The sequence below is a fragment of the Botrytis porri genome, assembly GCF_014898465.1.
Source record: "Botrytis porri strain MUCL 3234 chromosome Unknown BPOR_009, whole genome shotgun sequence".
NCBI lineage: Eukaryota > Fungi > Ascomycota > Leotiomycetes > Helotiales > Sclerotiniaceae > Botrytis > Botrytis porri.
This window is the reverse complement of record NW_024066083.1, coordinates 1,193,641-1,221,609: the sequence shown is the minus strand read 5'-3', so window position 1 is coordinate 1,221,609 and position 27,969 is coordinate 1,193,641. Positions and strand designations below refer to the sequence as shown.

At 42.9% G+C, this 27,969-nt stretch overlaps 5 protein-coding genes across 5 annotated transcripts; 2 read left to right on the top strand and 3 right to left on the bottom strand.

Annotated features, from left to right (window-relative positions):
- Nucleotides 1-100: 100 nt before the first annotated feature.
- EAF01_007173 (uncharacterized protein) lies at nucleotides 101-4,558 on the top strand. Its single transcript, XM_038915428.1, has 3 exons — nucleotides 101-1,936; nucleotides 1,990-3,020; nucleotides 3,069-4,558. The coding sequence occupies exons 1-3, from the start codon at nucleotides 431-433 to the stop codon at nucleotides 4,108-4,110; spliced, it is 3,579 nt and encodes a 1,192-aa protein (XP_038769066.1). The 5' UTR covers nucleotides 101-430; the 3' UTR covers nucleotides 4,111-4,558.
- A 1,202-nt stretch (nucleotides 4,559-5,760) lies between these two features.
- Nucleotides 5,761-7,059, top strand: EAF01_007172 (uncharacterized protein; the record flags this gene model as incomplete). Its single annotated transcript, XM_038915427.1, has 3 exons — nucleotides 5,761-5,965; nucleotides 6,105-6,531; nucleotides 6,609-7,059. The coding sequence occupies 3 exons, from the start codon at nucleotides 5,761-5,763 to the stop codon at nucleotides 7,057-7,059; spliced, it is 1,083 nt and encodes a 360-aa protein (XP_038769065.1).
- A 2,264-nt stretch (nucleotides 7,060-9,323) lies between these two features.
- On the bottom strand, nucleotides 9,324-13,553 carry EAF01_007171 (uncharacterized protein). The gene is made up of 5 exons (XM_038915426.1): nucleotides 12,471-13,553; nucleotides 12,320-12,419; nucleotides 10,718-12,265; nucleotides 10,555-10,638; nucleotides 9,324-10,432 (listed from the first exon to the last, which is right to left on the bottom strand). The coding sequence occupies exons 1-5, from the start codon at nucleotides 12,604-12,606 to the stop codon at nucleotides 10,186-10,188; spliced, it is 2,115 nt and encodes a 704-aa protein (XP_038769064.1). The 5' UTR covers nucleotides 12,607-13,553; the 3' UTR covers nucleotides 9,324-10,185.
- A 3,879-nt stretch (nucleotides 13,554-17,432) lies between these two features.
- Nucleotides 17,433-17,627, bottom strand: EAF01_007170 (uncharacterized protein; the record flags this gene model as incomplete). Its single annotated transcript, XM_038915425.1, has 1 exon — nucleotides 17,433-17,627. One exon carries the CDS (start codon nucleotides 17,625-17,627, stop codon nucleotides 17,433-17,435), a length of 195 nt encoding a protein of 64 aa, XP_038769063.1.
- A 4,159-nt stretch (nucleotides 17,628-21,786) lies between these two features.
- EAF01_007169 (uncharacterized protein) lies at nucleotides 21,787-22,707 on the bottom strand (the record flags this gene model as incomplete). The annotated part of the gene is made up of 2 exons (XM_038915424.1): nucleotides 21,787-22,251; nucleotides 22,333-22,707. 2 exons carry the CDS (start codon nucleotides 22,705-22,707, stop codon nucleotides 21,787-21,789), a joined length of 840 nt encoding a protein of 279 aa, XP_038769062.1.
- Nucleotides 22,708-27,969: the final 5,262 nt, after the last annotated feature.

Genomic DNA, 27,969 nt, shown 5'->3' with positions numbered 1-27,969 from the left:
TAGTGTGTAGAATCTATGGATTACTAATACATCGGAGCATCAAGATACTTTTTTCCGATGCTAAACTCAAAATGGAACTTGATCCTTGATATCAGCTAAACCTAATCGGAAGGGGCAACCACATCGCGACTACCAGACTCAAGATGTTGGCTACATCAAACACAGTTAGATTATGATAACCTCCATATCTTAAACATCATTCTCTCGTGTAATTCACTCCTAGAGCATCACTCAATTCATTTATCAAGAGAAAGACGCGCATAATTGTGTCTTTATTGCTCCTGATTCCATATGCGCCTCGCCCCTCACGGAACCTAACACTAGGTATTCATCATCAGCTTTAACTGCCGCACTAGTGGCACAAACTCACCTTTGTCCACATTTTTACATTCTTGTCGCATAAATACGTCGGAGTCAATAGATTATCAACATGGCCCCGACGCCAATACCTGGAACCCCCAGAAGAGCTGCAAGTGGCTCAGGTACTAGATCTACACGTCCGAAATCCGTGTCAGCCTCAAATCGTCGATTTGAAAACCCAATTATCAAAAATCCAACATCCGAACCTCCTAAAAAAGGTCGATACGTCCCAGGCGGTCCCGGTGGAGGAGGTAGATACGTAGACGAGAACGGCCAAGATCTACTTTTAGTCGGCGGTACAGGACCAGGGGGTTATAATTATATCGGACCTCGCGGTCGTATAGGACGCGAAAACGCTGCGAACGGAGTCCAGCCTGTAGTTTACCCTCGCAGAGATAATCGAACAACGAGAACAAGGACAGTACTTCCTCGCGCACAACAACCCCCCATGGCTGCCCCAGGTCGATTCGGATCATCGTCGCAGGCTGCTGCAGCTGTCGCGCAAAATGATGGATACAAGCCTCGAGAGGAACGAAGTTGGGAAGAATTTCATCCCGATCTAGACATAAATCAAGAAATGATGTGTTTCAGTCAAGAAGCAGTGGAGGGAACATCAAACTCGAGACCTGTAACACCCGCCGGCGCATCGCAATTAGTGGAAGGATCGGCGAATGGTAAACTTGGACAGACTGCTGATAATGGTGAGAATAGCACAAGCACAACTCCGAATCCTGCGATTTCTGCTCCTAGTACAAATGGAGTTCTAGTACCATATACCATTCCAGGTACACCAGGAGGCGGCAAGAGAAAACCTGGCCGTCCTCCCAAGAACCCTGAGGCATTCTACGCCGCCAGAGCTGCTGCGAACCTTGGAATATCTATTGGCCATAATTCTCCAAAGGCGCCGAAGACACCAAAGGGTATACAAGTCATGAATACCACCGCGAAGGAAAAGTTGACTCTGCCACAACCCTCGTTCCGACTAACGCATACCCTTAAAAAGTTTGATACCCCAGAGTTCGATCAATATGTTGATAAATCTATGGCAAATGTAGGATATCAGGAAAGTGACGAATTCATTCGACCTGAGCAAGAATTCATAAAAGCTTCCGATATTAACTTCAACGAGGATCTGGATGGGATTGGAAGCACTCTTGGCCGTGTTGAGTATGATATGGATGAGGCAGATGATAAATGGCTACAACAATATAATGAGAGGCGGAAGGCGGAAGGCGTTGATGAGGTTCCTCGACACATTTTCGAAGTTACTCTAACTAAGATAGAAAAAGACTGGCATAATTTGGAACGAACTATACCAAAGCCGAATCCAAAGCCACCTCAAACTCATCGGCCAAGGTCCAGCTCCGCTGCTGCTGTTAATGGTGAAGCTCAGGTTGGAGAAGAACAAGATAGTAAATGTGCTATCTGCGATGACGGGGATTGTGAAAACACCAACGCCATTGTTTTCTGCGATGGCTGCGACTTAGCTGTGCATCAAGAATGCTACGGAGTCCCTTTCATTCCCGAAGGTCAATGGATGTGCAGAAAGTGTCAGTTGATTGGACGCTCCACTCCGGTAAGTCATCCTCGGGATCTGTATCTTTACTCTTAATTCTAATGCATCTTTAGACTTGTATTTTCTGTCCCAACACCGATGGAGCTTTCAAGCAAACCAATGCTTCAAAATGGTCGCATTTGCTTTGTGCCATGTGGATTCCTGAAGTTTCTCTCGGTAACACTACATTCATGGAACCAGTTATGGAAGTTGAGAAGGTCCCGAAAAGCAGGTGGAAATTAAACTGCTACATCTGTAATCAAAGTATGGGAGCATGTGTGCAATGTGGCAATAAAGCCTGCTTCACAGCTTTCCATGTTACTTGCGCTCGCAGAGCTCGTCTATTTTTGAAGATGAAGAATAACCATGGGACCTTGGCGGTTCTAGATGGACACGCTGTTCTGAAAGCATTTTGCGATAAACATTCGCCGCAAGATCATGCTCGGGAGAATGACACCATCGCCGCTACTGCTGAAGCTCGCAGATTCTACAAGAAAACTATGCGTGGCCGTGTGTGGGCCGATTCCAATGAAGCTGCTGGCATGCTGGCTATAGCTCATCGTAAAGCAGGAAGACATCCGGAAGCCAATGACTTGAATGGTGCCCGGGGATCATTGCTGCAATATAATCAAGACATTCAGTCTGAAGAGCCAATCAAAGGTATTTGGAAACTTCCATCGGGTGCTCCGATCATTCCAAAAGTTATCTTCAACTCTGTTGAAATGTCATTGCAACGTTATAATCTTCGCAGACGTAGGGAGTGGACTGCAGATTGTTGTAAGTACTGGACTCTCAAGAGGGAGGCCCGAAGAGGTGCAGCTCTTTTAAAGCGATTGCAACTCCAAATGGAAAGTTTCTCTTCCATGGAAATCACTCGGCGCAACTTCTCCGGTATGGGTCACGTAGGAAGGATAAGACTTGCACGTCGTATCGATTTTGCTCAACTTCTACTCAAAGATATGGGAAAACTTCGTGAACTTGCTGGAGAGATTCAAGAACGCGAATCGAAGAAGTTGGAAGCTGCAAGGGTCGAGAAGGATGCTGTCGACACAATATACTTTCCTGTGGCGCATTTACTGCCTCCGGTCATTGAAAGAGCTTTACAGTAAGGTTTCACCCAACTATGGGGGCGACAAAAGCTAATAAATCGCAGAATCGATAGCAAAAAGGCATTTACAGGTGGTCTCAGTCGACTCAGCGACAAGCTCAATCAACGCTTTTACACTACTACGGGGGCGTTCGCGAAAGACTTCAGTTCCACCATCACTGCTGCTATCATGGAAGATACCCCGCAAGGTGAGAAAAAGGAACACATGGCTGGGGATGTCGAAAAGACATCTTCCAAAACGGTAAACTTAAACGTGCAAAACCGTCGCAAATTCGGAAGACGTATTATCAAGGCTGTTCAGCCTATGTTAGAGGCTGCAATTCGAGCTGAGTGTGATGTGGTCAAGACCAGGCCCGAGGATCAGCTAAAAGTGCTGAATGTCTTGCTCGAAAACTGTCTACTTCCTGCTGAAGGTTCGAACAGCTCCTCTGATAATTTTGCGGATGTTGAAGCGCCAGACCCATCGCAAGACGAAGACATGGTTGACGTTGCACAATCACAAGAGATTGCTTCTGAGACTCTAGATACCGAAGTAGTAGAACACGGGCAAACTCTTGTTGCAAATGCTGAAGTTATAGATACAAATATGCCAGATGCCGATGCTGATGCGGAGCATGATGTCGAGGATGTCATTCATGTTGCGCCTGCTACTATTTCCGACACGGACCACTTGATTGATCCACAACTTCTTAACAATGGTATTGGAACGCACACGACAAATGGTGACGGCATTACGCCACCTGATACCAATGGCTATTCTTCTACTCCAGAAGACGACCAGCCTACCCCACCAACACCACCGGTTTCGAATGGTGAAAATAATACGGATGGCGCAGACGTCCTTAATAATGGGGGCATCCCTTGGTATGTCAAGGATTTCCAGCCTGAAGGAACTAGCGTTTTGGAAGAAGTTCCAGTCGAAAATACGAATGGCTCTCACACAAGCGATGACCTCAGCGAAATGGATGATGAGGATGTCAAAGCTTTAGCTGGTGTTCAGGACGGCCCAAGTGAAATGAATGAAACCACTCCAGCTGCAAAAGGAAGAAAGGGAAAGGCAAGGAGAAAGTTTCGAGGATTCAAGTGATTTGAGGTTTATTTGATGGATCATGATTTTTTTAAGATTACGGAATTTGTATGATATGGGCTTTAATTCATCGAAGGTGTGTTATTAGTGTGGGGGTTCTCTGGTTCCAGGCTCAACAAGTTTCAATGGAAACTATGGAGTTATGGGTGAGTTTATTAGGGAAAAGCATTGATGCATCATGCTTTGATACGGAAATTATACGGCGTAGGGTGGTTATAATGCTTGAATGGAATCGAAGATTTTGGGGTTTGTGCGTTCTGGTAGTTACAAGGAGGGATTTTGCAATTGGCATGCACCGTGCTAGGTGGGTACACACTTTCAAAGGGCTGGAGGAAGTCATCTGAGTGCTTAGGTTTTCTTTTTAATGGATGTTGTAAGAGTATAGTAGATAGATAGAACAAATGGAACCCAGGGGCTATGCTTCAGCATCCTCTTGTTTACTTGGAAACTCTCGTAACCTCCAAGCATGTTCGACTTTGATACAAGATTGGCATTGTCCATTGCGTGTCTTGGACGGAATTATTGGTCAACAGGGTATATTGGCTTTCAAAGTTCATACGACGTAGACCATTAAAAATTTCTTACCCGTTTCCCTCATGCCTCTCCACTGAAGGCTAACCTAGATAAGTGCCTTTCCGAAAATAGTGATCTTTTCATACAATCATAGATATGTAGGAAATAGACTTGTTGATTTTGTCTATCTCCGCCAAAGCTTCTCCATCACTTGTCATTCATCTGAACGAGACTATTTGATATCCGATCAGGAGATGCAGATACATTAACTCCCCTCGAGAATTCATTGGAAAGATGATACTTCAATGTTTACACCCTACTTGAAGAATGAGTGTCCAATTTCGGAGTCTAGGTTATATTGAATTGCTTTTAGAATGAGACAGTGTTCGCTTCATTGCCCTTTGTCGACTTCGCCAATGTAGACAATGAACGCATCTTTGTCTTGCGAAATGGATCTGCGCCTTCAGGGGTAGCGAAAATGAAGCTTTTTGTATAATTTCCCTTACATATCTAAATAAATCACTAGCTCCTTTTCAGAAAGTATAATTTCATATTCCTATACAATATTATGTTATCAAGTAGTTTGATTGAATTCTATATATAACCAACATGTAAAATACCATCTGCCGTGAATGTTATGTATCACTATGTACCATGATGAAATTTCCCCAAACTTCGCATTATAAGTGGTGGAAAAATAAGCAGCCGCATCGAGATCCACGTATCAAACGAGACTTTTCCAGCGACGGATAAAATGAACATCCCACGACAACGACCCCGGGAAAAAAAATCTCAATGCCATGAATCCATTTGATGAGATAAACCCAGAATATCAACCCCGCTGGGATGGTGGGGTGAATGGCCCTTAAATGGGGATTGTACGCTTTCCATATGCCCCCCCCCCCATGAATCTCCCAATGGATGGGGGGAAAATGGAGATGCCTTGGCGGGTGTATAAGGAAGTATTTATTATTCGGAGATTCCTTTCTATTATTCATCTTTCTCTTCCTCTTCTTCTGTTTCTGTTTCCTCATACCACTCTTCCTATCGTCCATCTCAGTCTTTAATACACATCTCCGTTTGAATCCTCCCAAATATATACCCCTCCAAAACTCATCTCCACAGAACTCTGCGAAAATGGGATACCCAGATACTTTCACCGGATTTCAAATTGAAGATCCTAAGAAATGGACCGAGTTTCACAAGAATGAATATACACCCAAGCCATTCGGCGACTACGATGTCGATATCAAAATTCAGGCCTGTGGTGTTTGCGCCAGTGATTTGCATACTGTTAGCGGAGGGTGGGGTGAACAAAAGTTTCCGCTCTGTGTGGGGCATGGTATGGTATCCCCATTCTTCTATTTATCGTTTTCCGTTTCCTATTGTAGGCTTGGGGGTGAATCAGATGAGCAAGAGCTCAATTGGATACCCAGTCATGAGAGAATGAAAATATACTAACATTCTCCATCTGTCCGTAGAAATCGTAGGTGAAGCCCTCCGTGTCGGCCCAAAAGTAACTCTCATCAAACCCGGTCAACGTGTCGGTGTCGGCGCCCAATCATACTCTTGTCTCCAATGCCGTCAGTGCAAGAATGACAATGAAACATACTGTCGCCATCAGCTCGATACCTATGGAGCCGTCTGGCCAGAAACTGGAATCGTTTCCCAAGGTGGTTATGCTAGTCACGTTAGAACTCATGAACATTGGGTCTTCCCCATCCCAGACGGATTGAAGAGTGAACAGGCAGCTCCTATGTTGTGTGCTGGTTTGACAGCGTATAGTCCGTTGGTTAGAAATGGCTGTGGACCAGGAAAGAAGGTGGGTATTGTGGGATTGGGTGGAATTGGGCATTTTGGAGTTATGTTTGCTAAGGCTTTGGGAGCCGAGACCTGGGTTATTTCGAGGTATGTTGATATTGTCCACCCAGTTCCCCATAAGAGTTTCTAAAATCAGAAAAATACTAATTTATACTTACAAACAGATCCCATGCCAAAGAAGCGGATGCTAAGAAACTGGGCGCCGACGGCTTCCTCGCCACTGCCGACAAGGATTGGAACAAAGAGCACATCATGACCTTTGACTTGATCGTCAACACTGCCTCCTCATCTTCCGGCTTCAATTTGGCCGAATATCTCGAGCTTCTCGACGTTCACGGACACTGGGTATCTGTTGGATTACCTGAAGGCGAAGGTCAAACCATTGATAACTTCCAACTCTTGAAGAACGGTGTACTTCTCGGAGGAAGTCATTTGGGTAGCAGGAAAGAAGTTCTCGCCATGTTGGATTTGGCAGTTGAGAAAGGAATCAAGAGTTGGGTGGAGACGATTGAGATTAATGAGGAGGGATTGAAGACCGCGTTGACGAGGTTGCATAATAATGATGTTAGGTATAGGTTTACAATGGTTGGGTATGAGAAGTGCTTTGGTGCTTAGAGTGAATTGGTGGGTTTTATGTAGGCGAAATATTAAGCTTTGCATTTTTGCCAATTGAATGAGTCCTGAGGGCAGTTGTTGAAGTGATATTACCTTGAGATTTACGAGAGTGATAGGTTGAAAGTTCAACTGGGTGTGGAAGTGCGGGGTTCGTGTGACGTGGTCTAACATTGAAAATCTTACGTTGTACGATACAGTTCAATCTATAAAAATTGAGAAATGACACGGAGACTAGGCTGATTGTATAGTTTTGATCTTGCCTATCGTAGCTCCAAACCCATATTCCAAGAAAATTTCAGCTAGTCTTTTGCTCACAGACCTTGACGAGGAGGACGAGTAGTTTCTTTGTACTACCTCTGTCTAATTTTGTGCAAATTCAATTGGGTGTTATCGTGTCTAGATCTATATTAACATTCCAATATTCTATCACAATCACTTATCCTCGAGTATTAGAATGTCAGTATTCATCATATTCCAATTGAGCTACTAATTTCATTTACCCCTTGGCTACCATTTGACCCATACCATTCAAAGCCATGCGCTCTTCTCCTTTCCATCTCGACCTCCATACTTCACTTCGAATTCCTGAGATCTTCATCACGCACTACCGACAACCAAGGTCATTCACCTAATCGCCCAAATTACTTTCATGATCCCAACGCAAACCATACGCGCGCCTCTCTCTACTCTCCTTTCCCCCCTCACACTCACACCCCTCTGATTCCTCAACGCCCAGAGCCCAGTACAAGCATTAACAAAAGCAGCAACACAACAATGCATATCAAAGATGCGTCCTGCACAAGCAGTTCTACATTCGACTCTCGGAAAATCACTCGGGACGCGGACGAGCTGCACGCCCCGGCCTCGAGATCGAAAGTTTCTTGATCATGTTGAGGAGTCTTCCCAATATATGCTGGGTTAAAGTTGGGGGATGCGTTGAGGCAGTTTAAAACGTATATCCAAGAGTCGATGAAAAATGTTGTGTTGAATGAGAGGGGCCCATGAGATGTATGGGAGAGATGGGGTAAGTCTTGTACTAATGTTAAAGACTCGAATTTCCATCATCGGCTCGAGTAGGCTTCGAAACACGATTCAAAGACTACTTACACGCCTTCCCTCAGGCCAGAACAGAACAGAAAATTTAACGCAAACAAGTGAAATGACCGCTGAGATGGCACTAGACTCAAGTGCCAATCTAGTAGGTGCAATATTGAGATTCTGCGGCAGAAGGTCGATAGATTGATAATGCTGATTACTGAAGTTGATTACTTCGTTGTAGCTCTTCCTTGGATCGGCAATAAAAGCTAGATAGCTGCATAGCATGCTACAGTAATAATGGAGAAAACAAGAAGGAAAATACGACAGACTATTAAACGGGGACGAGAAGATGACGAGAGAACGCCATGATGAATCAAACACATAAATCAAAGGAGGTGTCAAAAATGACTATGAACGAAAAAAGTCACTTGAGAACATAGTGCAAACTGGCTTGGCACAATGATGATGCATGAAATGTATGAGGCTGTCACCGAGATGACCTCGTTAAAGCATCAACCTCTCTCTACCAAGAAGGAAGCAAGCTAACCCAACAGTTGGAGTATTCTCCTCCTCAGCCTTGTCAGACCACACACGATGAATATATTAGAATATCTCTAGAAGGTCGGAACATCACACAGCACACACCCTGCACAATAACGCCTTTTAAGATATTCAACTCCCTGTCGTATCTAATGACCAACGCAAGTCAAGCCAAAACAAGGTTGCGTGTTGAAACATTTTCCAGAGAGATTGGGCTTTGATCCAGAGAAGAAATACTTTTCTGACATCCTTTTATTATGATTGGAATCATGAGTAGAATCTCGGTCAATACCGCCGATCGTTCTAGTGGCCAGTAGACGTGAATGCCACTCGTAAATGTAGCAACTCGAACTGTGCATTTGATCACTTGAGATACAATTCTCTAGAATTCAAATCTTATTCCACTTGATACTGGCAACAGCTCGTTTTTCAACGATCACCATACTATGAAAATTTTATTCCGTATTTCCTTTTGATTCCACTGATGAAAAAAATTTCAGCATCAAAGTAGATGATATAATTCGGCAATTTGAAGAATCACAGAGACGATACGGGCCAGATCGAAGTGAGTGGGAATTACCTAGTGATATCTTCTGGATCATTATTCAATGTCAGGTTGTTCTTAAATCCTTCACTCAAAGGAAATTCTCATCTCACATCATAAAAGCATTGAGACGCACGAGCAAAGTAAAAGTTGGGTATAACATAGTCTATAATTCTCTTCGTCGCATCTCGTATTCACTTCATGTCAACTCCAACTCATCGATCTCATATCAATCGATCAACACCATAAGCCCCCCTCCCCAAGACCAAAATGACCGAACATACAAAAACATTTTTGATTATACACGAGGAGGTTCATCTCTACCTCCTTCCTCGTCTTCGCCCTTATGATGTCTTCCCTCTCTCAGCTTGTAACGCGAAAAGTGCCACTCCAAATACCAATCCAGCGAGACCCCATAAAAAGAAATCGCATTGCGTACAAAACTAGCCGTGGCCTACGCGCTCCATCTACCTCATGATAGAGAGCACAATAGTCCATTAACCAGTGACAAGACAAGGCAAGACACACTACACAAGATATCCACCTTGCCATTGCCTGCCCACTCTACCCATTCCCGGAAATTTCTGTTCCTTCCTTCCTTTGTAGACACCCCATTTTTCCCAATTATCGAACAACCCACAAAAAGTGATGAGGGCTTAGAGAGCTTCATAAGAAATCCATCATGATCATCAAAGTAATCCCAAGCAGCTGCAACCAACACGACAGGCAGTAGCGCCTATAGAAAAGCCGTATCAAATAAAAAATAAAAGGAAATAGAGGTAAATATGAAAGCTTTGGTGGGCCAATGAAATTGTTTAGCATACGGCGGGACTCGCAAAGCTATGCAATGAAAACAAAATGGAGAAAAAGACTACTAAAAAACATCTTATACAAAGAGGGGAAGGAGAAGGTGTCAAAGTCGACTAAGTGGTGAACAAAAGTGATGTCGAGAAGTCTGCATTATTCAAACGACGGGGAGTTTGGAGCGAACTCTATATCGGTTGCTACATGAGTTGGTGTGCATTGATGAGCTGACTGGGGGCAGCCATACCAGGATTCATCATTCCCATAGACATAGGCATGCCGTTGAAACTCGACGTCATGCTTTGTGGGAGATAACCATTTTCGGAGTTTGGAGAAGCGTCTTCGAGGGGTCCAAGGTGATCTTCACCCTCAAAGTCTTCTTCTTCACCACTGTAGTTGCCATAGGCACCTTCAGATCCATCACCGCGATCGTGTGTACGACGATGTCTATTGAATACTTGTTAGCTCATGATCAAAAAATCAATAACTGGATTGAGGCGAGGGCTGCTATGCTGTGTGTGTGTGTGGTGGTGTGGTTGGGATTGAAATTCAAATAATGTGTAACATACTGTGCTAGGTTGTCTGAGCGGGAGAATGCTTTGCTGCAGTGTGGGCAGATGTAGGGTCTTTCTTGTGTATGGGTTCTCACATGTCTGGAGGGGGGGTAAGTCAGCGGCTTGATCTACAGCCGGACAAAAGAAATGAAGAAGAAAATGAAAACATGAAACATACCGTTTTAGATGCTCTAAACGCTTGAACAGACGACCGCAAGTGGGGATTGGGCATGAGTGTGACTTTTGGGGATAGGGGCCAAGTTCCATCATCGTGGCGCTTCGTGCTCTTCGTACTACTCCACCAGCTCCTTGCATGTGTCTTCGTTGAGGAGAATGATCAAGTGGACTATCGCCTGCAAGATCGTCATTGTTTAACTGGAAGTCTGATTGTTGCAAGGACATTGGGTTCATGTGCGGAGAATCCTCAACAGTGGAAAGGGGGGTACCATGTCTGGAGAAATCAACTAATTCTTTGTGGTGCGCCATCTGATGGGGAATTTGATTGCTGTATGTAAGTCCAGGCGGGGAGTTTTCGCCTGACTCGTCACCTTCAGCTACTGGCCCAACAGAATGCGAGACAGATCTTCGTAGATCTGATGGCCTGTGAGCTTGGTGAGAATGTTGACCAGCTGCGGCAGCAGCAGCGACCATTGATGCAACTCCTGGAGGAATTGACGAGCGGCGCCTTCTTTGCTTGTACGTTGGCGAACCCTCAATCACCGAGTAGACATTGTTTGCCCCGTAACCTCTGGTTGCATGCGAGAATTGTGGACCAGACAAGTTTGATGGTGGTAGCTGCATCATAGTATGCAGGCCATTGACACCACCCATATGATCCGGAATTGCTGTGTAGAGACCAGTTTCCTCATTTGCAATATAAGCCGGTTCAGCTCCCATTCCAAGAGCTTGTTGAGGTGGAGTAATTGGTTCAAATGAAATTCCACGAGCACTGTAATCTTCATAATGTGATGAAACGAACGAGGGCGCGGGAGAGTACTCTAATCCGTATGCAGGCATAGAGGCATGTCGCTGATGTGTTTGCCCGATTGGGACACCATTTTGGTTGTATTGAACGCGGTTGAAATCAGGCTCCCTCTTGACTTGGTGCATTTGTTGTTGGTGATGATGTTGCTGTGGTTGCATTGGTGATTGCTGCATTGTCATTTGTTGATAAGCTGCCATTTGGTTCATCTCTTCTGGCATAGCCATAGCTTGAGGAACCATCTGTGGAGGAGGCATCGAATCCATCGCTCGCATCACTGGGGATGTTGATTGTGATTGATTGTATGAAGGTTGCTGGGCAGAGAATGATGAAGAGTTCGCTTGCTGAGCTTTGGTGAGTTGCTCAAACAAGGATTGTGAGGAGTCAAATTCGAAAGATAAAGCTGGTTCATTGACTGCTACAGTTGTAGCCTCTTGTCCCATCTTCTCCCTCTTTAAATCTCGCTCCAGAGCATCCAAGAACAACCTGTCGTGTGGCACACTATACCAATAGAAAACCTTTTGCTTCTTCTGTGTTCTTATGCAATTATTCTTGTATAGGAAGTCTAGGAAACCGCTCTTTGGCTCTTCAAGGGAGGCATCGGTTCCAGATTTCAAATTTCGCAGATCAGAGAAGATACCCTCTTCGAATTTCTTCGAATTCTTTACTGGTCGACCGAAAGCTTGGAACCGAAAAGACAGGCATCGTACAATGTCGGTACCGGAAATATGAAAGAGGTTGTTCCTATAACATCATCAGTCCCAATAAATCCCTGATAAAGGAACAGCTTCAACATACCACAACACGCAGGAAACGTATTCACCAGTTGGAAGGAGAAATCGTCTGATGTATTGATCCGCCGACCAATCAACAGGAGCAGATATTAAAAAGTATTTTACTGGGTACCAGGTTAGCAAGATTCACCTGAACAGTGATACTTGATACTTACAGTTGTCAACTTGTTGGAGTGCTACTTGAGCATCTTGAGGGAGACTTTGTTGGGCTTCACTGCTCAGCATGAAGGTCTCTGGTTTCTGTGGAGGAGCCATCGTCGCATGATGTTGCGAATACATCATATGCGCCATTCAATTGAGTCGAAACAACGACTCAAGAACAGTGTGAGTGAGAAGATTTCAGCTAAATCGAGTGGGGAATCAAAACACCGACGAGGCCGTAAGGCTGAGAAACACGATAAGCCAAAGATGGGACGTGTTGATTAATGTTTGAAGTACAGCGACGTTATTGAAGCAATGGTATCTTCGAAAAGTTGGAGAGCGAAGCGAGTGTCAGAGAACTGAATTGGTATCGGTATCGTAAAGACGTTCTGTGAAATAATAGGGTTGATGTTCGAATGGAGGGCCTGCTCCGGTACAGATAAAGCCAGATGAAGCAGTTGACGTTCGAGGGGTTCGAGGCCAGCAAGAACTTGACTCGAAATCCTTTTCAAAAGTATTTAAAAAGAGGAAGAAGAAGAGAAGAAGAGACAAAACTGTCTAATCGCGGTTTGGCAAAATTAAGAGAAGGGTGTATGTGTTTAAAGGTCGACCGGACGACTCAAGAAAGTGAATGACAGAAGCTTCGGGGAGCGAGAAGGTGTAGGAGAATGTGCCGCGACAACAACACTTTTCAAAAACAAATCTAATCTATTTCGTCGCGACTCTTTTCGTTTCGTTCGGTCGGCAAATGAAGAAGAGAGAGACCCTCGGGTGAAAGCTACGATCGATAGAAGAAATTGATTGCGGCTGAGGGGTAGAATGTGTTTTCTTGTTGGATGTACGGGCGACCTGCGACGAGAATGAGAGACGTAGATTTTTCTTTCGAGTTTGAGATGAGGAAGGCACGGGGGGGGGTTTAAGATGGAATGTTTGAGTTAAGAGTCGTTTGAGAATCTCAAATATGAGCCTTTTTTGGACCTGGTCTGCGCGGTCGAAAAGTGGTAGGGGCCTTGGATCTTGAATTGTGGATGTTAGGTGAAAGTGGTGTGCCCGCTGCTGCACTGTATGGAGAACTGGGTAAGGGTCAAGAAGAAGAAGAGAATGAAATAATAATAATGATAATGATAATGATAATAATGATAATAATAATAATAATAATAATAACAATAATAATGAATAATTATAAGAAAAAATAATAATAATAATCACAATTGGAATGGGTAAGAGAACAGGTGGGTATGAGTAGCAGCCAAGGAAGAACGCTGGTGGAATGAGTGGATGGTCCGCTCTGTGTCGTGTCTTGACTCTTTCTCCCCCTCCCCCTTTCGTTCTAACTTGCTTTTGGGACTGTTTTCAAGGATTATAATCGCGCTCGCTGCTTTGGCTTTTTGCTTGATCCTCGCTTTGCTCTGGTGCTGACTTGCTTACGGGGGAGTGTGGTAAGAAATGGTCAAGGGGTTGGTGATTGGGGAAGGGTTGTGCTTGGGTTTGTGCTCAAAAAAGATGTCTGCTCCAGTCTTTTTCACTTGCTCTTTTAAAGGTTATAACCTCCGGAACTTGGGTAGCGGCTTGTTCTAGTATGGGTAAAGAGTATGACCCCGGGTTGAATGAGTGGAAATATTTACTGTACTATCGTATAGTTCGTGCCTCATGCGTCGGATGATGACGAGAGGATATGTACGAAGTACCGTTTGGGTCGATGATCCAGCTTCAAACTCGAGGGGGAGAGAAGGAATGCTAGACAATCTTTTTGCTTCTTCTTGTGCTCGCCCGTTACTGCTGAGAAGTCGTCGTAGTGTTCGTAAAAGTCGTTGAACACGCAGTTGTTGAACAGGGTTTATTGCTAATAGGTCTGAGAGTGCTTACTAGGTAGTTTGTGGAAGGTTCGAGGGATCAGATTGGCTGTTATCGTGATCTGAAGCAAGCTCCCAGGGGAAAGAAGTAGTTGAAGTTTATCAAGGTCGTATAGGTTCTGTATGCGGTATGCGGTGTGCGGTATGCGATATGCGATATGCAGGTGAGTGAGCAGCGCAAGAGTGTTTAGGGAGGTATTGAAGAACGAAGGATGGAATACTGTAGGTAGGAGGTAGCAGCACAGAATCCTGAGGATGACACTAATAAAGAATCTCGGAGATGGAGGAGAACGTGAATGTGTGTGCGTTGTAGATGGCTTTCAGTCCTTTCGTCGGTGTGTGTTCGTGTGTATGCTCGTCTGTGTGCACTGTGCGTACAGCAATCATACCTACCTACTGGTAGTATGTGTCGTATAATTTCCCGATATTCCTTCTTCTAGCCTCCTCTACTTTTGGGGGGTCGGTAATAGGATTCCGTGAACTTTCGATCTCTTACTATTGAGAAATGGCAGGTCGGTGGATTTGTATGGAAAAGTGGATGTCAAATGGAAACCATTCTCCTTCTAGAGCAAAGAAAGAGCTGCCCTGTCGACATGATTTTAACTTTTTTTGCATCGAGTGAGACAATAGATACTGATACTGTAACCGAAGGAGAAAGTGGTCTTTGAAGATGTCTTCGATTTAGAATTAAATCAGTCATATTATTGATATTCATGGAAAGAGAGGTTCAACTGTTGGATTACGTCCCTCAATTATGATATTACAATTTACCTATTGATATCGTCCTAGAAATACCGGTACACATTGCGGAGGCATGATTTCCGAATCGATAGATCATATCCAAAAGGATAAAGCATCAAGAAGTACCTCCCTTGGGACCTAGGTACGTACATACGACGATACAAAATGCATTTGAATGAATGACTCAAGAAAGTGACCGCTAGGACATCATTAATTCTGATACCGAGCAACAATATTAAAACAGCGTTGAGAGAGCAAATATTAATAGAAATCCCTAGGTGTTGAATTAGACCGGGTCCGTCGAAAGACTGCTGCTACTGGTTGTTGATAATTTGATATACAGTGAGTACAGTGTACAGAGGAGCTGACAGATAATAAAACATGACTTGTGCTGCTGATTCAACCAATTGATTCTTCCATCTAAATTTATATCCTTTCGTGCAATTCTCTACCCGCCCATGGTATACTTGTCTCTGTGAAGCCCAAGAAAAATAACAACGGAATGATTGACTTTCTTTCCAAAATCCATACGGTTCTGTCAACAAAGTTATGGCTCATCCCTTACCATCATTCCCAAAAGCCTCGCTCTCTCCCTCTCTCTCACTCATTCATCCATCCATCTGTCTAACTTTCATGGTATGCTATCACCTCAGGCCTCGTGTTTGAGAAAAGACTGCACGCGGCACAATCTGCTCCTGGCGCTTGTTTCTAGTTTTGTGCTCACTTTTTTCCTCCATTGAGTGGCTTTCTCTCCTGATATCTGATCTCACGTATGGTCTGAGTATGTATACAACCTACCGGTCCATTTTCTTTCATGTCATTGACGATTGATCCGAGATGTAGCAATGAGGTGGGAATAGGAAGGAGGCGAAGCATAACCGAATGTGCTGTCAGCGTAACCCCAATAATCAATTGGTGAAGATGGAGGTGTACAACTCCTAGGAATCTCTATGTAACTGTGCCGTTTTCAAGGTGGTGGCTTTGTTTCTCGTGCATCATCTGAGGAAGGCAGGAAATTTGTGTTTCAAGGTTGTCTTCCACAACCACATTCACTAGGTTTTTGGGGTGGGCCTACAAGCAATCCAGATCGAAGCTCACTCTAGAACTTTAGATCAACGTTAAGCAAAATCGATTATTATTTGCAAACCTGGGTACGATAGTTTAAAGCATTAGGTTCATGGAATATGAAACATATATCTTTGGAGTTGCTCCACGTCACTTGCGACCTGCATTTTCGATAAGAAACTGCTTCTTCCTTTCTTGCTTCTCCTTCATCCCTTGCTAGGCTCACATAATTATGCTGTCTCGTAAATCTTATGCCACCACTTGCATCGGCTTCATTTACCCCATTAGATATGTAATCTCCGCGTAACCTTGCCATCTGCATGTCTGGACCATGCTTCTTGCATCGGGAGTAAAAACTGTGGTTCCTCCCTATGCAAATTACTTTCTCGGTCGAACCTCACAGAAAGGAATGCTCTTTCATTGACATGACGATCTAATAGTCATTCGCCCATTAGTTAATAAAGCACGGAGGGTCGTATCGGCATGGAGAGCGAAGTAATATTCGAACTGGGAACGAGATTTAGAATTGCATTTCCAGAGAAACGTCACAAAATGAGCTAGTGCGACCGCTTGGGGACTCGGAACTTGCAATTGAGGAAGCTAAAGACGGCGTGTTTCTATATTTGATCTTGGATAAGAACTGGGAAGACCATGTTTGGCATAAATCACCTTTATGCGTGGGGAGGAAGTGGATCATGAGGGGCGTTGTTGACGGAAGTGTTGTTCAATAAATGCGGCGAAAAACATTCGTTATGAAATTTCAACATCCAAGCACAGATGATCCAGTTAGTGCAGTACATTGGTACATTGGAAGAAGACCTAAGAAGATTCATGCGTCAAGTTGACAGAGAGGCAAATTTCTTGGCTAGAAGAGAATGAGGAGGGGTGTGATTGGATTCTTAACTATCTTGTAATCTGACTATGTCCGACCTAGGCTTTCTCTCATCATAAGGGTCAGAAGAAGTACCGGCGCATCGTACTTTCGATCATCTCATCCGCATCTCAATGGACGAGCGTGAAGATAGACAGCTTCGAGAAAGAAAAAGCAAATGCCTTTGCGTGGATAGCGCGCGATCTGAGCGTTGAAATCGTTGGGTGATCGTTGCTAGGACGGCAAACTTACTCAGTCTGTAGACCCGTGAATTTCCAAGGATTGAAGTATTTGGCAGACTACAGTTGACGAATACCATCCATGTGGTTGAGGCTAACGATGCGACCTCCACTCCAAAAAACGACGGATTATTCTACCCGCGAGTCACGAAAAAATGCTTGGTATGTCATCCCGCGCCCGTCGTATCCATTGGGGGGTAAAATAGGTTATTGTGAAACGAAGCTGAGGAGACCTCGGTTGGCCTCGGAAATGCAGGTACTGTTTTTTGTAATGACTCCTTGAAGCCGTTGAGAGGTTTGTGAATGACTGCCAATCTTTCTCTTCTTGTCGTCTTCGAACTTGGAAACATCCTTTCGTGGCCTTGCTTCAGATTCTTCGGACGGTGATAGTATGGTTGACATGTTCATCACAAAGCTCCGTGAACTCATGCGACCCCGAACATATACATTGAATTGAGATTACCGACTCTCGCATCGTTTGTAGATTGATGTTCCTATTCTCAACAGCACTTGGGTCAACTTGGAAGTCGGTGAGCCGGCCAACTTGAGCGACCGATATTTCTCATCCATCTCCAGTGGCGTAGCTTCCCATATTTTCGATGATGGTGAGAACATCCAATCTTAGCCTTCACTGACTGATGTTGCTTTTCTCCTCGTTCATCATTTGCTAGATTTTCCCATGTCATAACTCCCCGCCATTAATGCATAACCTTATAGCAGCGTGCGCTTTGAACTGGACCCCTCTAATTCTTCCAATCAATCCGCACATATCAAATGCGAGCCATCATTGAAGTACCTACAAAATGACACACACAGGATGTACCTTGTCGTATCTGCCTACAGTATGGCGCCGTACCTCAAGGGTCAAAATGTAATGAGGTAAACCATCGCAAACCTGAAACTCACATGATCGAATTCTATCACAACCATATGGAAGCATCTCGCCATCGAAAAGAGAAGGTCTTCACAGGTTTCTCGTTTACCTTCAAGGTATGTGGAATCTTTCGAACGAGACAAGATCAAGCCTAGATGGAGGTGCCTGTTTGATCATCAACTTGAAACTTGATTACACAAGATATATCTGAATTATAGCAAGGCATTGCCTGTTATGACTGTGACGGAACTATAGATCCCACCTCATTGTTCAGGGGAAATCCTTTTCTCGTGATGACTTCTTCCAATTTGAATCATGGACGAAGGGGAACCCGGAGAATAAGCGATCGAAGCAACAGGAGGATTGATCATTGGACAATCACGGGTATCACCCATCTTTCATTTTTTATTTTTTTCCTTGAGGATTTCTTCTTGGATGCAAAAGTTTATTTCGCGGCGTGATAACAATAGACTCCAAAGACAGGCCGCATAGATAGCCATGATCTTCACTCCGTGTGTATTATTTTCATACTTCCTTCACACAAAGATCATCATGAAATCATGTCAAGCATCTCTTACCAATGCTTTTTCCCACAATTCGCAACAAAATCCCCGATATCCTAACAATTCCAAGAAAGAATTTTCAAGCGAGTTGGCAACTAGGTAGGCATTGGGCAACAGAAGGCAGGTACGCGCGAAGTATTCTTACCCTTCAACTTTTTCTAGCCACTCGAGTATCTTCAGCAATTAAACTCGGCGTTTAGATACATACGATATATATGTACCACCATAGTATCACACCAATCCCGCAACATTTCCCGTGCTACAGCATCTCACAGGACTCCACTATACGATGTGATGCAGTGATCCCGAAAATAGAGTACTCGGTAGATACATACAATCCCACCTTCGTAAGATTCTACCTCAGTCCAAGTTCCAAGCTTTCAAGATGATGTTCAAGATGATGTACTGGTAGTCATTTCTTTGGTAAAACGACGTACAATCACACGTACTGGACTAGCTGAACAATCTCAAGAAAGGTTCAATCGAAACGCGACGATAATCAACTAATCTCTCAGGCTTTGACGTTTCTACATTTGACTATCAGGTCGCTCCAGCTATTCGATATTTCGGTATGTAGTCTATCGCATATGCAATCTTACATCGTATGGTGCATTCATTTGCTGCAGAACAGTCAATACCGAGCGCTTGCTGAATGGGACCTGCCCGCAATCATAAATTAAAAAGATGACTGACTGCATTTTCCAAAGAATGTGATCTTTAAACGATTGGTTCACAATCTTCTCCATCAACTCTTGAAGAATCTGATACATCACTAATTGGCTAGCTCTTTCACCCCAAAAATGCATCATGAATAAATATTGGTCTAGGCAGGGTTAAATTAATGCAGGTATGCATGAAACATGGAAGCTTGAGCTCTTCAGAGCCCTCATTGGAGAGAAAGGCACGGCTGTCTCATCTTTTCTTTCCATTCTATGGAAATTGATCGCCCATCCGTCGCGTTGCCGCTTCTATGTACACGGAGTGCATCTACATCCCTCCATTTGTTTAGATCTAGATTCACCGAGCACCAATCCCAAGATACCCAACTAATTGAATCTTTCACGGATCGATGTGTAAAAGCGTTAACGCCATTCAGGTTTATTAATACCAAGATCGGTATTGAAGCCACTCTTACTGCCGGTCGGTCTTCGCCGTCATTTTACCCCGGCTATCAGATACCAATGTTGTGCCCTCGTGACTACGGTAGCGCTTCTGCAGACCACCAAAGCGACCTTCCTTCTATAATTATCCGCAAATCTTCTTCAGCTGTGTTCGCTGGACTGGTAACTCGATGTCGGCGTCTAATTCATGACTATTGTACTCCAATGATTTACTTCTGGATCTATATCTTCAGATTCGAAGGAAACATAGAATTGCCACAGACCACAACACATGCCGACTGGTGTCTCTGCCCAAATGCTACTGAAACACTGACATCGGAGACTACTGAGATACCCAGAATAGCTCCATTCTTTTGACTAGCTAGCATGAGCCTTGAGGTAACGCTGATCTGACAGACCATCTGTGCGGAATTACACTTTTTCTCTTGCTTTACCTTCTCTACTCAATGAAGCTACTTCAATCCTGCAACGTCTTGCTTACGATGTTGGGTCCTCAGAGAACATACTTTAGAGCTTGAAACGCCGGTGTCTACGGGTGGATTTTAAAGGAAGTTCCCTTTGACCATTTTTTTCTAGAGTGTATCAGATTATTCTATAGCAACTAACTATTAGCAAGTAGCTATCAGCAAGTCCTTCCGCATCCCCTTTTTGTAAACTAGGTATCTATCATGATTGTTTATGTCAGTGTGTAGTGCCATTGTCAGTGTCAGTGGGAGTATATCTGCGCACGCCTTAAGATCGAAACAAAGGAAGGATAGCTACCTAGTGTGGCTCATTGGCTTTCCGCATTTTGCAAAAAGGTGACTTCGCTACCACACTTTACTAGTATTTACAGTAAGGTCTTTTTAAAATTGCCCTATGAGATGTGTAAGTCAAAGCAGTGTACTTGCAAAGCTCTCAGACATTCTGTACATCAGCATCTCAAATCACATCCCACATGGATTGATTTGTGGCTTCAAAGAGATTGCATACATGAGTTCGCAGCTTTACTGTACCAAATTTCGGCAGTTGTTTTCCCTTCGTGCCTTGCCGCAAAGCTACAGTATATTGGTACTCTTTCCCTTTGTACATTTGTATGCGAATGTCTTGGTCTTACCCGAAACATCCATTCAACACGAGAAGGATTTCGCTTGGATTCGTGCTAGGATCACACTTTGCGCCCCATCTCGTAGCATTTGGGAATGCTTACTTAATAACTGATGAGATGAGATAAATGGTTGAATAATGAAGCAAGAGGTTCTTGTTGCATATCGCGAAACGTAGGATCTGAGATCTGATTTCTTATCATGCTTGATTCCATCCATCTTTCTTTGCAATAATGGAAGGGATGAATGTGGAGGAGCGGTTCGTGTGCACTGTAGATGGAAGGAATGAGTCAATGTGCACCGTGCGATTCAAAAATCCTTTGTTGATTACATATCATGTAGAGGGAAGTGTTGAAGAGCAAAAGAAGGATTGAAGTTGACGATTATGTTCGGTGTGGAAGAAAGTTCTTCGTGTTGTCGTGGGCAATGGACCTTTCTGCGCCGCAATATACCACGGTGATAAAGATACTGCGGAAGGATCTAGTTATATATCTTCATGTCTGTTTCGCGTTTCGTTTCGAGGTATGCTAGTGTTGAAATATACGGTACTGAGACACATATTGGTATAGGAGCCCTTATGTATGGATCTCTTGGATTGCAATCCTACGTTGGGTAGTAGCATCAAATCAACAATCGTATATGAATCTCCAGCAGCAACTGACACCTTCGTATCCTCTTCTAATAGATGTTTTATATCATATGCGCATAGATCGCTCACATCACACGCACACTAGAACTATCGCAAGCATTTTTCGAATCCTGCTCCTTGATGTGGCATCTTCATATCTGAACTCCACGTATTCGCCGGTATTGAATGGCGTAAGAATACAATACTGCACAAGTAAACCAATCCTTGAAGACCAATATCTAAAACCCTTTGATAATGTGCTATCACTATGGTCTACCTCATTACAATCTTTAAAGCCAAGAGATTTCCCCGGCCTCTTGCTCGTCGTCCAACTCACCATCCAACTCACCGTCTTGCCCATCCCCTGTTTTCTGTTTCTTCTTCTGACTCTTCGTGCGATTCTTCAACATATTCTTCAATGCCACCTCACCCATACCAGAGTGTTCAACTTGCGCTGTTCCTCCACTACTAGATCTACTCGATTCGCCATGTGATCGACGTCCGCGTTTCTCGGGTTTGGAGATTTGTGGGGTGTTGGCTTGGTTTTGATCGTCGGCTTCTGCGTTGTTTGCATCTTCGTCGCCAACCTGCTCCTCGCTAGTCTCTACTTGTTCGCTTCCATTGTTGCTATCCATTTTTTCACTCTCATCGGTTGCGAGACTTCCGTCCTCGTAGGAATGATCACTTCCGCTGTTGATTCTTCCTGTTTCCTCCTCGCTTCTCTTCTCACTTCCCCCTTCTATCTCCTCTTCTATCTAATCATCCTCATTAATTTCCTCGAGTTGTTTCTCGGCTTTCTTTTCCTCATCTTGTATGGCTTTAAATATCTTCTTCACCTCAAGATCAAAATGATCTGTTGTGGATCGCAACTTCTCCACGCATTCCTTGATGTTTTTGCCCCTCCCCATTGCAGCGCAGCCCTCAATCATTCGACGAAATTCTTTGTCGACCACTGTCCCGTTTTCAACCCCATCTGCCCAGACTTTTTTGTACAGCCGAATTACCCACTTGCCGGACCTGTGTCCTGGCTTCCCTTTTACAGGTCTCCACTTCTTGATCGTCTCGTCTTCTCGTGCGTATTTCACAATATTCATAAAGGGGATGACACAGGGCTCCGTCTGTACGAGCCACCTGATGAGTCTGGCTTTTGCTTCTACGGTCAGACTTTTAAAGCCTTTCGCCTTTTTGGGAGATCCCTCGTGAGTTGACATATTGGTCTCGAAAGAGGCGTTCGTAAACGATTCGTTGTTTACCATAAATCTTCGACAAGACTATTCATATAAATCCTCTAGCATCTCAAAGAGATCATAGGGCTGGTAGGCTCATAAATCGGACACTTCGGCATCATTCGAGTGTCCTGGAGACTCTTTCCTGTTTGTTTGTTTTGACACCCATGTTCTCTTCTTCCTTCATAGTGAGGCAATCTTTATCTTATGTATAATTCTCGAAGTCAACGGTCAAAACACTCTTTATGAGGAAAATTTTGACTTTGCTTCTACGTCTACTAAACACAAAGATTCAAAAGTAAGATATCCGTGCTTCTATGAGTATGGATAGTCTTGAAAGAGTACACTTGTCTTCGAGCTACTTACTCATACCAAAGGCTTTGATGAATCTTGACATGCTATACGAAGACAGATCTATTCCTTCGACTGGAACAAGAAGAAGCCAATTCACTCACTCTTTCATTATTCGGCCCCCATCCGCGCTTATGGTTATGATCTTGCATACACCTCCGTAAATTATTTGCTCGAGATGAACATAGACGGTGGGATTGCATGCTTCAACTAGATACAAGTTGGAGGAGGTGTGTTTGGGCAATTCCTGCCTTTCGTTAGAAATCAAAGAAAGTTACATTCCCATATAGGGGACTGAAAACCGACTCGGAACACTGTGTACTTGACGAGATTATATGCCTGACTCTAGAGGAAGGCCGCACGGCGAATTGAGGTCGCTGGAGATAATTTGTGGAATTTGAGGATATGAACTATAGAGGGTAGTGATAGAAAGGCTTTTAACACATCGACAGTGGTATACCTGACAGATGCACATCTCAATTTACCTAAAAATTCCATCTTCGATATAGAACATTCGATAAGTCCCAGACTGGCAGACTGGGAACTGGGCAAAGTGAACACACTTGTATATGCACATATGAAGGAAGTTCATTCCATCGGAGTCTATTGAGTTTGTTAGGTGTCTGATCCTCGGTTCGGTGATGGATATCATCGATCCACTGTCTCCAAGTACAATGCACATGAACGTTATTCAGCGAAGTTTCTTCCCAAGTCGTGCGTAGGTTAGGTTGATGGCAATATAGCATACTGGGTATACTTCTAGTGAATTTGATATGAAAGTGGCTAGCTCAATCATGTGACTGTGGCTGAGCGCCGATAAGTGCACATCTCAATATCAAATAATTGTCAGAACGATTTCAACTGCGTGAACTTTTCACATCACAAACCGAACAAACTCTACTTATCATCTCAGATTCCATCAATCAATAATCGACGCCTTCATGCATATACAAAATGAACACCAAGATCTCAGTTCATTCTCAACAATAAATAATTTCTCAGATATAGATCTTTGAAAGTTGAAAGAAATGTACTCTATGACATTTGATGTACGATTTACTTCGTCCTTGACGTGGTGTTCACACCACTCTATCACTTCCATCATAAAAGCAGCCGGTTGTGGAGTCTCGTGAGATTATACAGGTTCTAATCATGCAAGTATTTGCCGGTCATCAGCTAGTTTTAAGCGGCTATTGCGAAGCTCCAGATGAATATGCAGATGCAGTGTCAGTGTCAGTGTGGAGTTTGGCTTGACTCGACAGCAACTTCATCTGCACAAATTGCTTATTTTCAGTTGCCGATGGGGACAGTGGGTATCTGGTGGAAAAGCTTCTTTCCCAGAAATGATGTTGCTTTGATGCGAGATCCATTTGTTTGCGTGTGATATCTCGGCGGCAAGACATTGCTCGGAAGCACAACTTCTTCGACCTTATCCCCATGCATAAGCACCTATATGCTCCACAGTTCTCGTTTTACAACAGAAATTACATACTGTGTAACAAAAAGCTATTGAATGTTTGCATCAAAGGATTAAACACAATCCTCTATCTCATCAAAAATGAAGGAGGGGGGGTGCAGACACACATTGACAGTCCAATACTCAGGCACTTTTACCAAACCAATTGCGTCGTTGTCTATCAATCCTGCCTTCGTTATTATCCGATCTTTGATCTCCTTGCATCTCGTCTTTATCCTTCACGTGAGATATGATCAGTTACATGCAAAGCTCATAACATGGCTGACACCTTCCTCCCACGCATCGGACGATGCCTTTCGGGAAGGCACAGGCCACCATTCGAACAGTTCCTCCATCATTCCACCCTTATTAGCTCCAACAATCTGATCGCTCCCGCATATAAATCACGTTAGTTGGGTCACAAATGCAATTACTCACTGAGCCTTCTTACCACTTTGGGTCATGCATGTGATGGGTAGGATCACCCAGGTCTTGAGAATATGTAAAAGATACCGAATGAGGAAATATACGTTAGCTTTGAAGGTATCTAGACTCGAGTGGGAGTGTTGAAGTGCTTTTGTTGCACGTCGGAATTTTATGTCAATTATGCCATGATTGAAGAGTGGCCTTTCGGATCTCTTGGTTGGAGATATGCACGTTTGGTGGGCCGAGAAAGAGGAGGTATTTTTATGAATATTTGTACTTAGGTTCCATCATCTCAAGTCGAGATAGATGAAAACCCGAAGTATACGATGCAGCGCTTGGGATCAACATTCCCTTGTCAAAATATCGGGAGGACTAGGTCTTGTCAAAAGTCAGACCCTTAGTTGAGTCTGCGCGATAAGCGTTAGATATAGTGTGTTACATCACCAATCTGCGCAGCTGGTTTGGACACTGCCTGTCGCAATTGACATGACTGTTTTACCGGTTCATCGTCGCTGACATTTTGGTACACGCCTCTGGTCTACATATCTCATCTTTAGTGGTACATTCAACCTTCCAATATTGCATTCACCATCTTTTCATGATATGGTCTTAACTTCTTCAGCCCAAGTGTGCAGTCTATTTATCGAAGATTGCGAGAACCGCCCTAAGGTTAGAGTTACATGAAAACACTTCTTTTATCACAATCGAAACCTATACCGAAGTTGCTTTGATGATTCAATCTATTGGCTCAATGTTCATCGGTCTCGACGATAAGTTTTATATATGGTCAAAGTGATACCATCTCATCCGTATCTCCATCCCATCCAAATCTCGTGTACAGCTCCCTGACAATATTTAAAGATCAAGCTTCCCTACTATCTATCGCCTCCCCCAAAACTCTCGTACCGTTGACCACCTGGGCATATAGCTTCTACAAATCTATCTAGATGAGACAATTCTGGAATAAATTGAAGGTCTCCCGATATCAGCCGATACTTGGTGTTAGAAGATCATTCCATCACAACCATTCATTTTACCGTCGGCTTGTCATAACTGTTACTGTTGACATTATTCTTATTTATCTAAGCCTAACACTAGTCCATCTTCCTCATTCCATGTCATCATATCCCGTAAGTCATTCGAAGCTATCCCCGAGTACACGGTTCCAATCTTTTCCAGTCCACGGAGAAATTTTCTAGTTATTTAAAATTCTATAACGAAAACAAATCTCACTGCATCAACTATGTCTCTATACTCCTAGTGAACGTTATTCCCAGAAGCAACTCGTTCCTGAATCAGAGTAGAATCAAATTTCCAGTATGAAATTTGGAGAGCAGTCATTACAAAAACTCCATTCCCTTCCCACTGCATCCTTCTGATGCGGGTTTAGATGTAAAGATCGTTCACAGTATCGAAATTTGTTAAAGATACAAGGCTTCCCTCTCTGTGATTCATCAGTGATGTGTCTTTATCGAACAGTCATATTGATAAATAACGAAAACTCGATTCTTCATTTCCATTTCGAATCTCCTTTTCAAACATACTTGCCGCCATGTATCTATCATTGTTATTTCCAAGAATTATAGTCCTATCTCCAAGAAGTGTCCATTTTAATGAGGATCTCACACTACACCAACTCATTCTCACCGTCAATTTTCCCACTTTCAAGTTTCATCTAATAGATAAATCTACCGTTTGCATCATATACACAAATCCACTGTTAGAATCTCCTCAATTTAAATTTCCGAATAACTTTAATTGCTTGTTTAGCTTTTACGGACTCGCCCGTTAGAAAAGTTGCAGATTCTGTCTTGGTGTAATTCGTCTTGTGAATGACTAATAAGTTGTAGTATCAGTATTGGGGAGTGCTGAGATTGGTATAGAAACAATTTGAACGCCCTTATGGGTTCTGTGATCGTTGGGTAGATATCCATATGATGATAGCGAGGTTAAGGAAGTGATGTTCTCCTGACTGTGAGTCTGACTCGGGGACCGGGGTAGATAGTTGTACGTAGGCATTCAAGAAGAGAATTTCCCTTTTTGGGGGGGGGATCATATGTATATCCTATTGACATGAGAAAAATAAAGGATGAAAAAAGCTAAAAGTTATATCAAAAAGACGCAGTCAGGTAGCTGAATAGACGTATATATCATTCCCCGTGTTCGTATGCCTATCATCTGGACTCTGTGTTAAGGAAAAGCTTGAATGGAGTATTTTGATCATGGGATTTCCCTATTTGTAATGGTGTAGAGTGTAAATGTAGTATCTTAATATAGGTGAATAATTGATCACTTAAGATTTCATATTTATTATCATCTCGATTGCTTTCTTTAAACGGTAGATATTAGAAATAACACTTTTTTATACATCAATACCTAAAATGTCATAAATGTCATTTCTTTTTCTTTAAACTAACAATTTTGATATTTTTGTCTTATATACTTTTCAAAAAAAAATAACATTTTTATTCTAAATTTCGATTTCTTAATAAATATTATTTTAATCTTAAAAATAAAGGAAATACTATTCTGATTTCAAAATAAAAGAATAATATTTTAATCTAAAAATGAAAAATCTAGTTTTATCTTATAATTCTATATTTTATAATATATTATTATTCAATCAAAAATTAAAGTTTAAAATATGATCTGAAATATGTTTTAATAATAAAAATTTATTCATTTGTTTAATAGAGAAATATTTCTTTTTGAAATTAAATTAAATTAAAAATAAATCTCGAGTTTTAGAAATTTTAACTTCAGGATTAAAATAATGAAAAAGAATTTAAAATAAAAATATCATTTTCTGAAAATACATTTAAAACAAAAATGTTAAAAGTACTAATTTAAAAAAAAAGAAATATTAGTTTTAATATTTGAAATATCAATACATAAAATAGTACTATTTCTAGTATTTATTATTCTTCAAATAATACATATCTAGCTCCTCTCAACAACCAGCTAGCTAAACTCTCTGCTATTCATCAATTTAACCTCCTCTCCCCCCCCCCTCT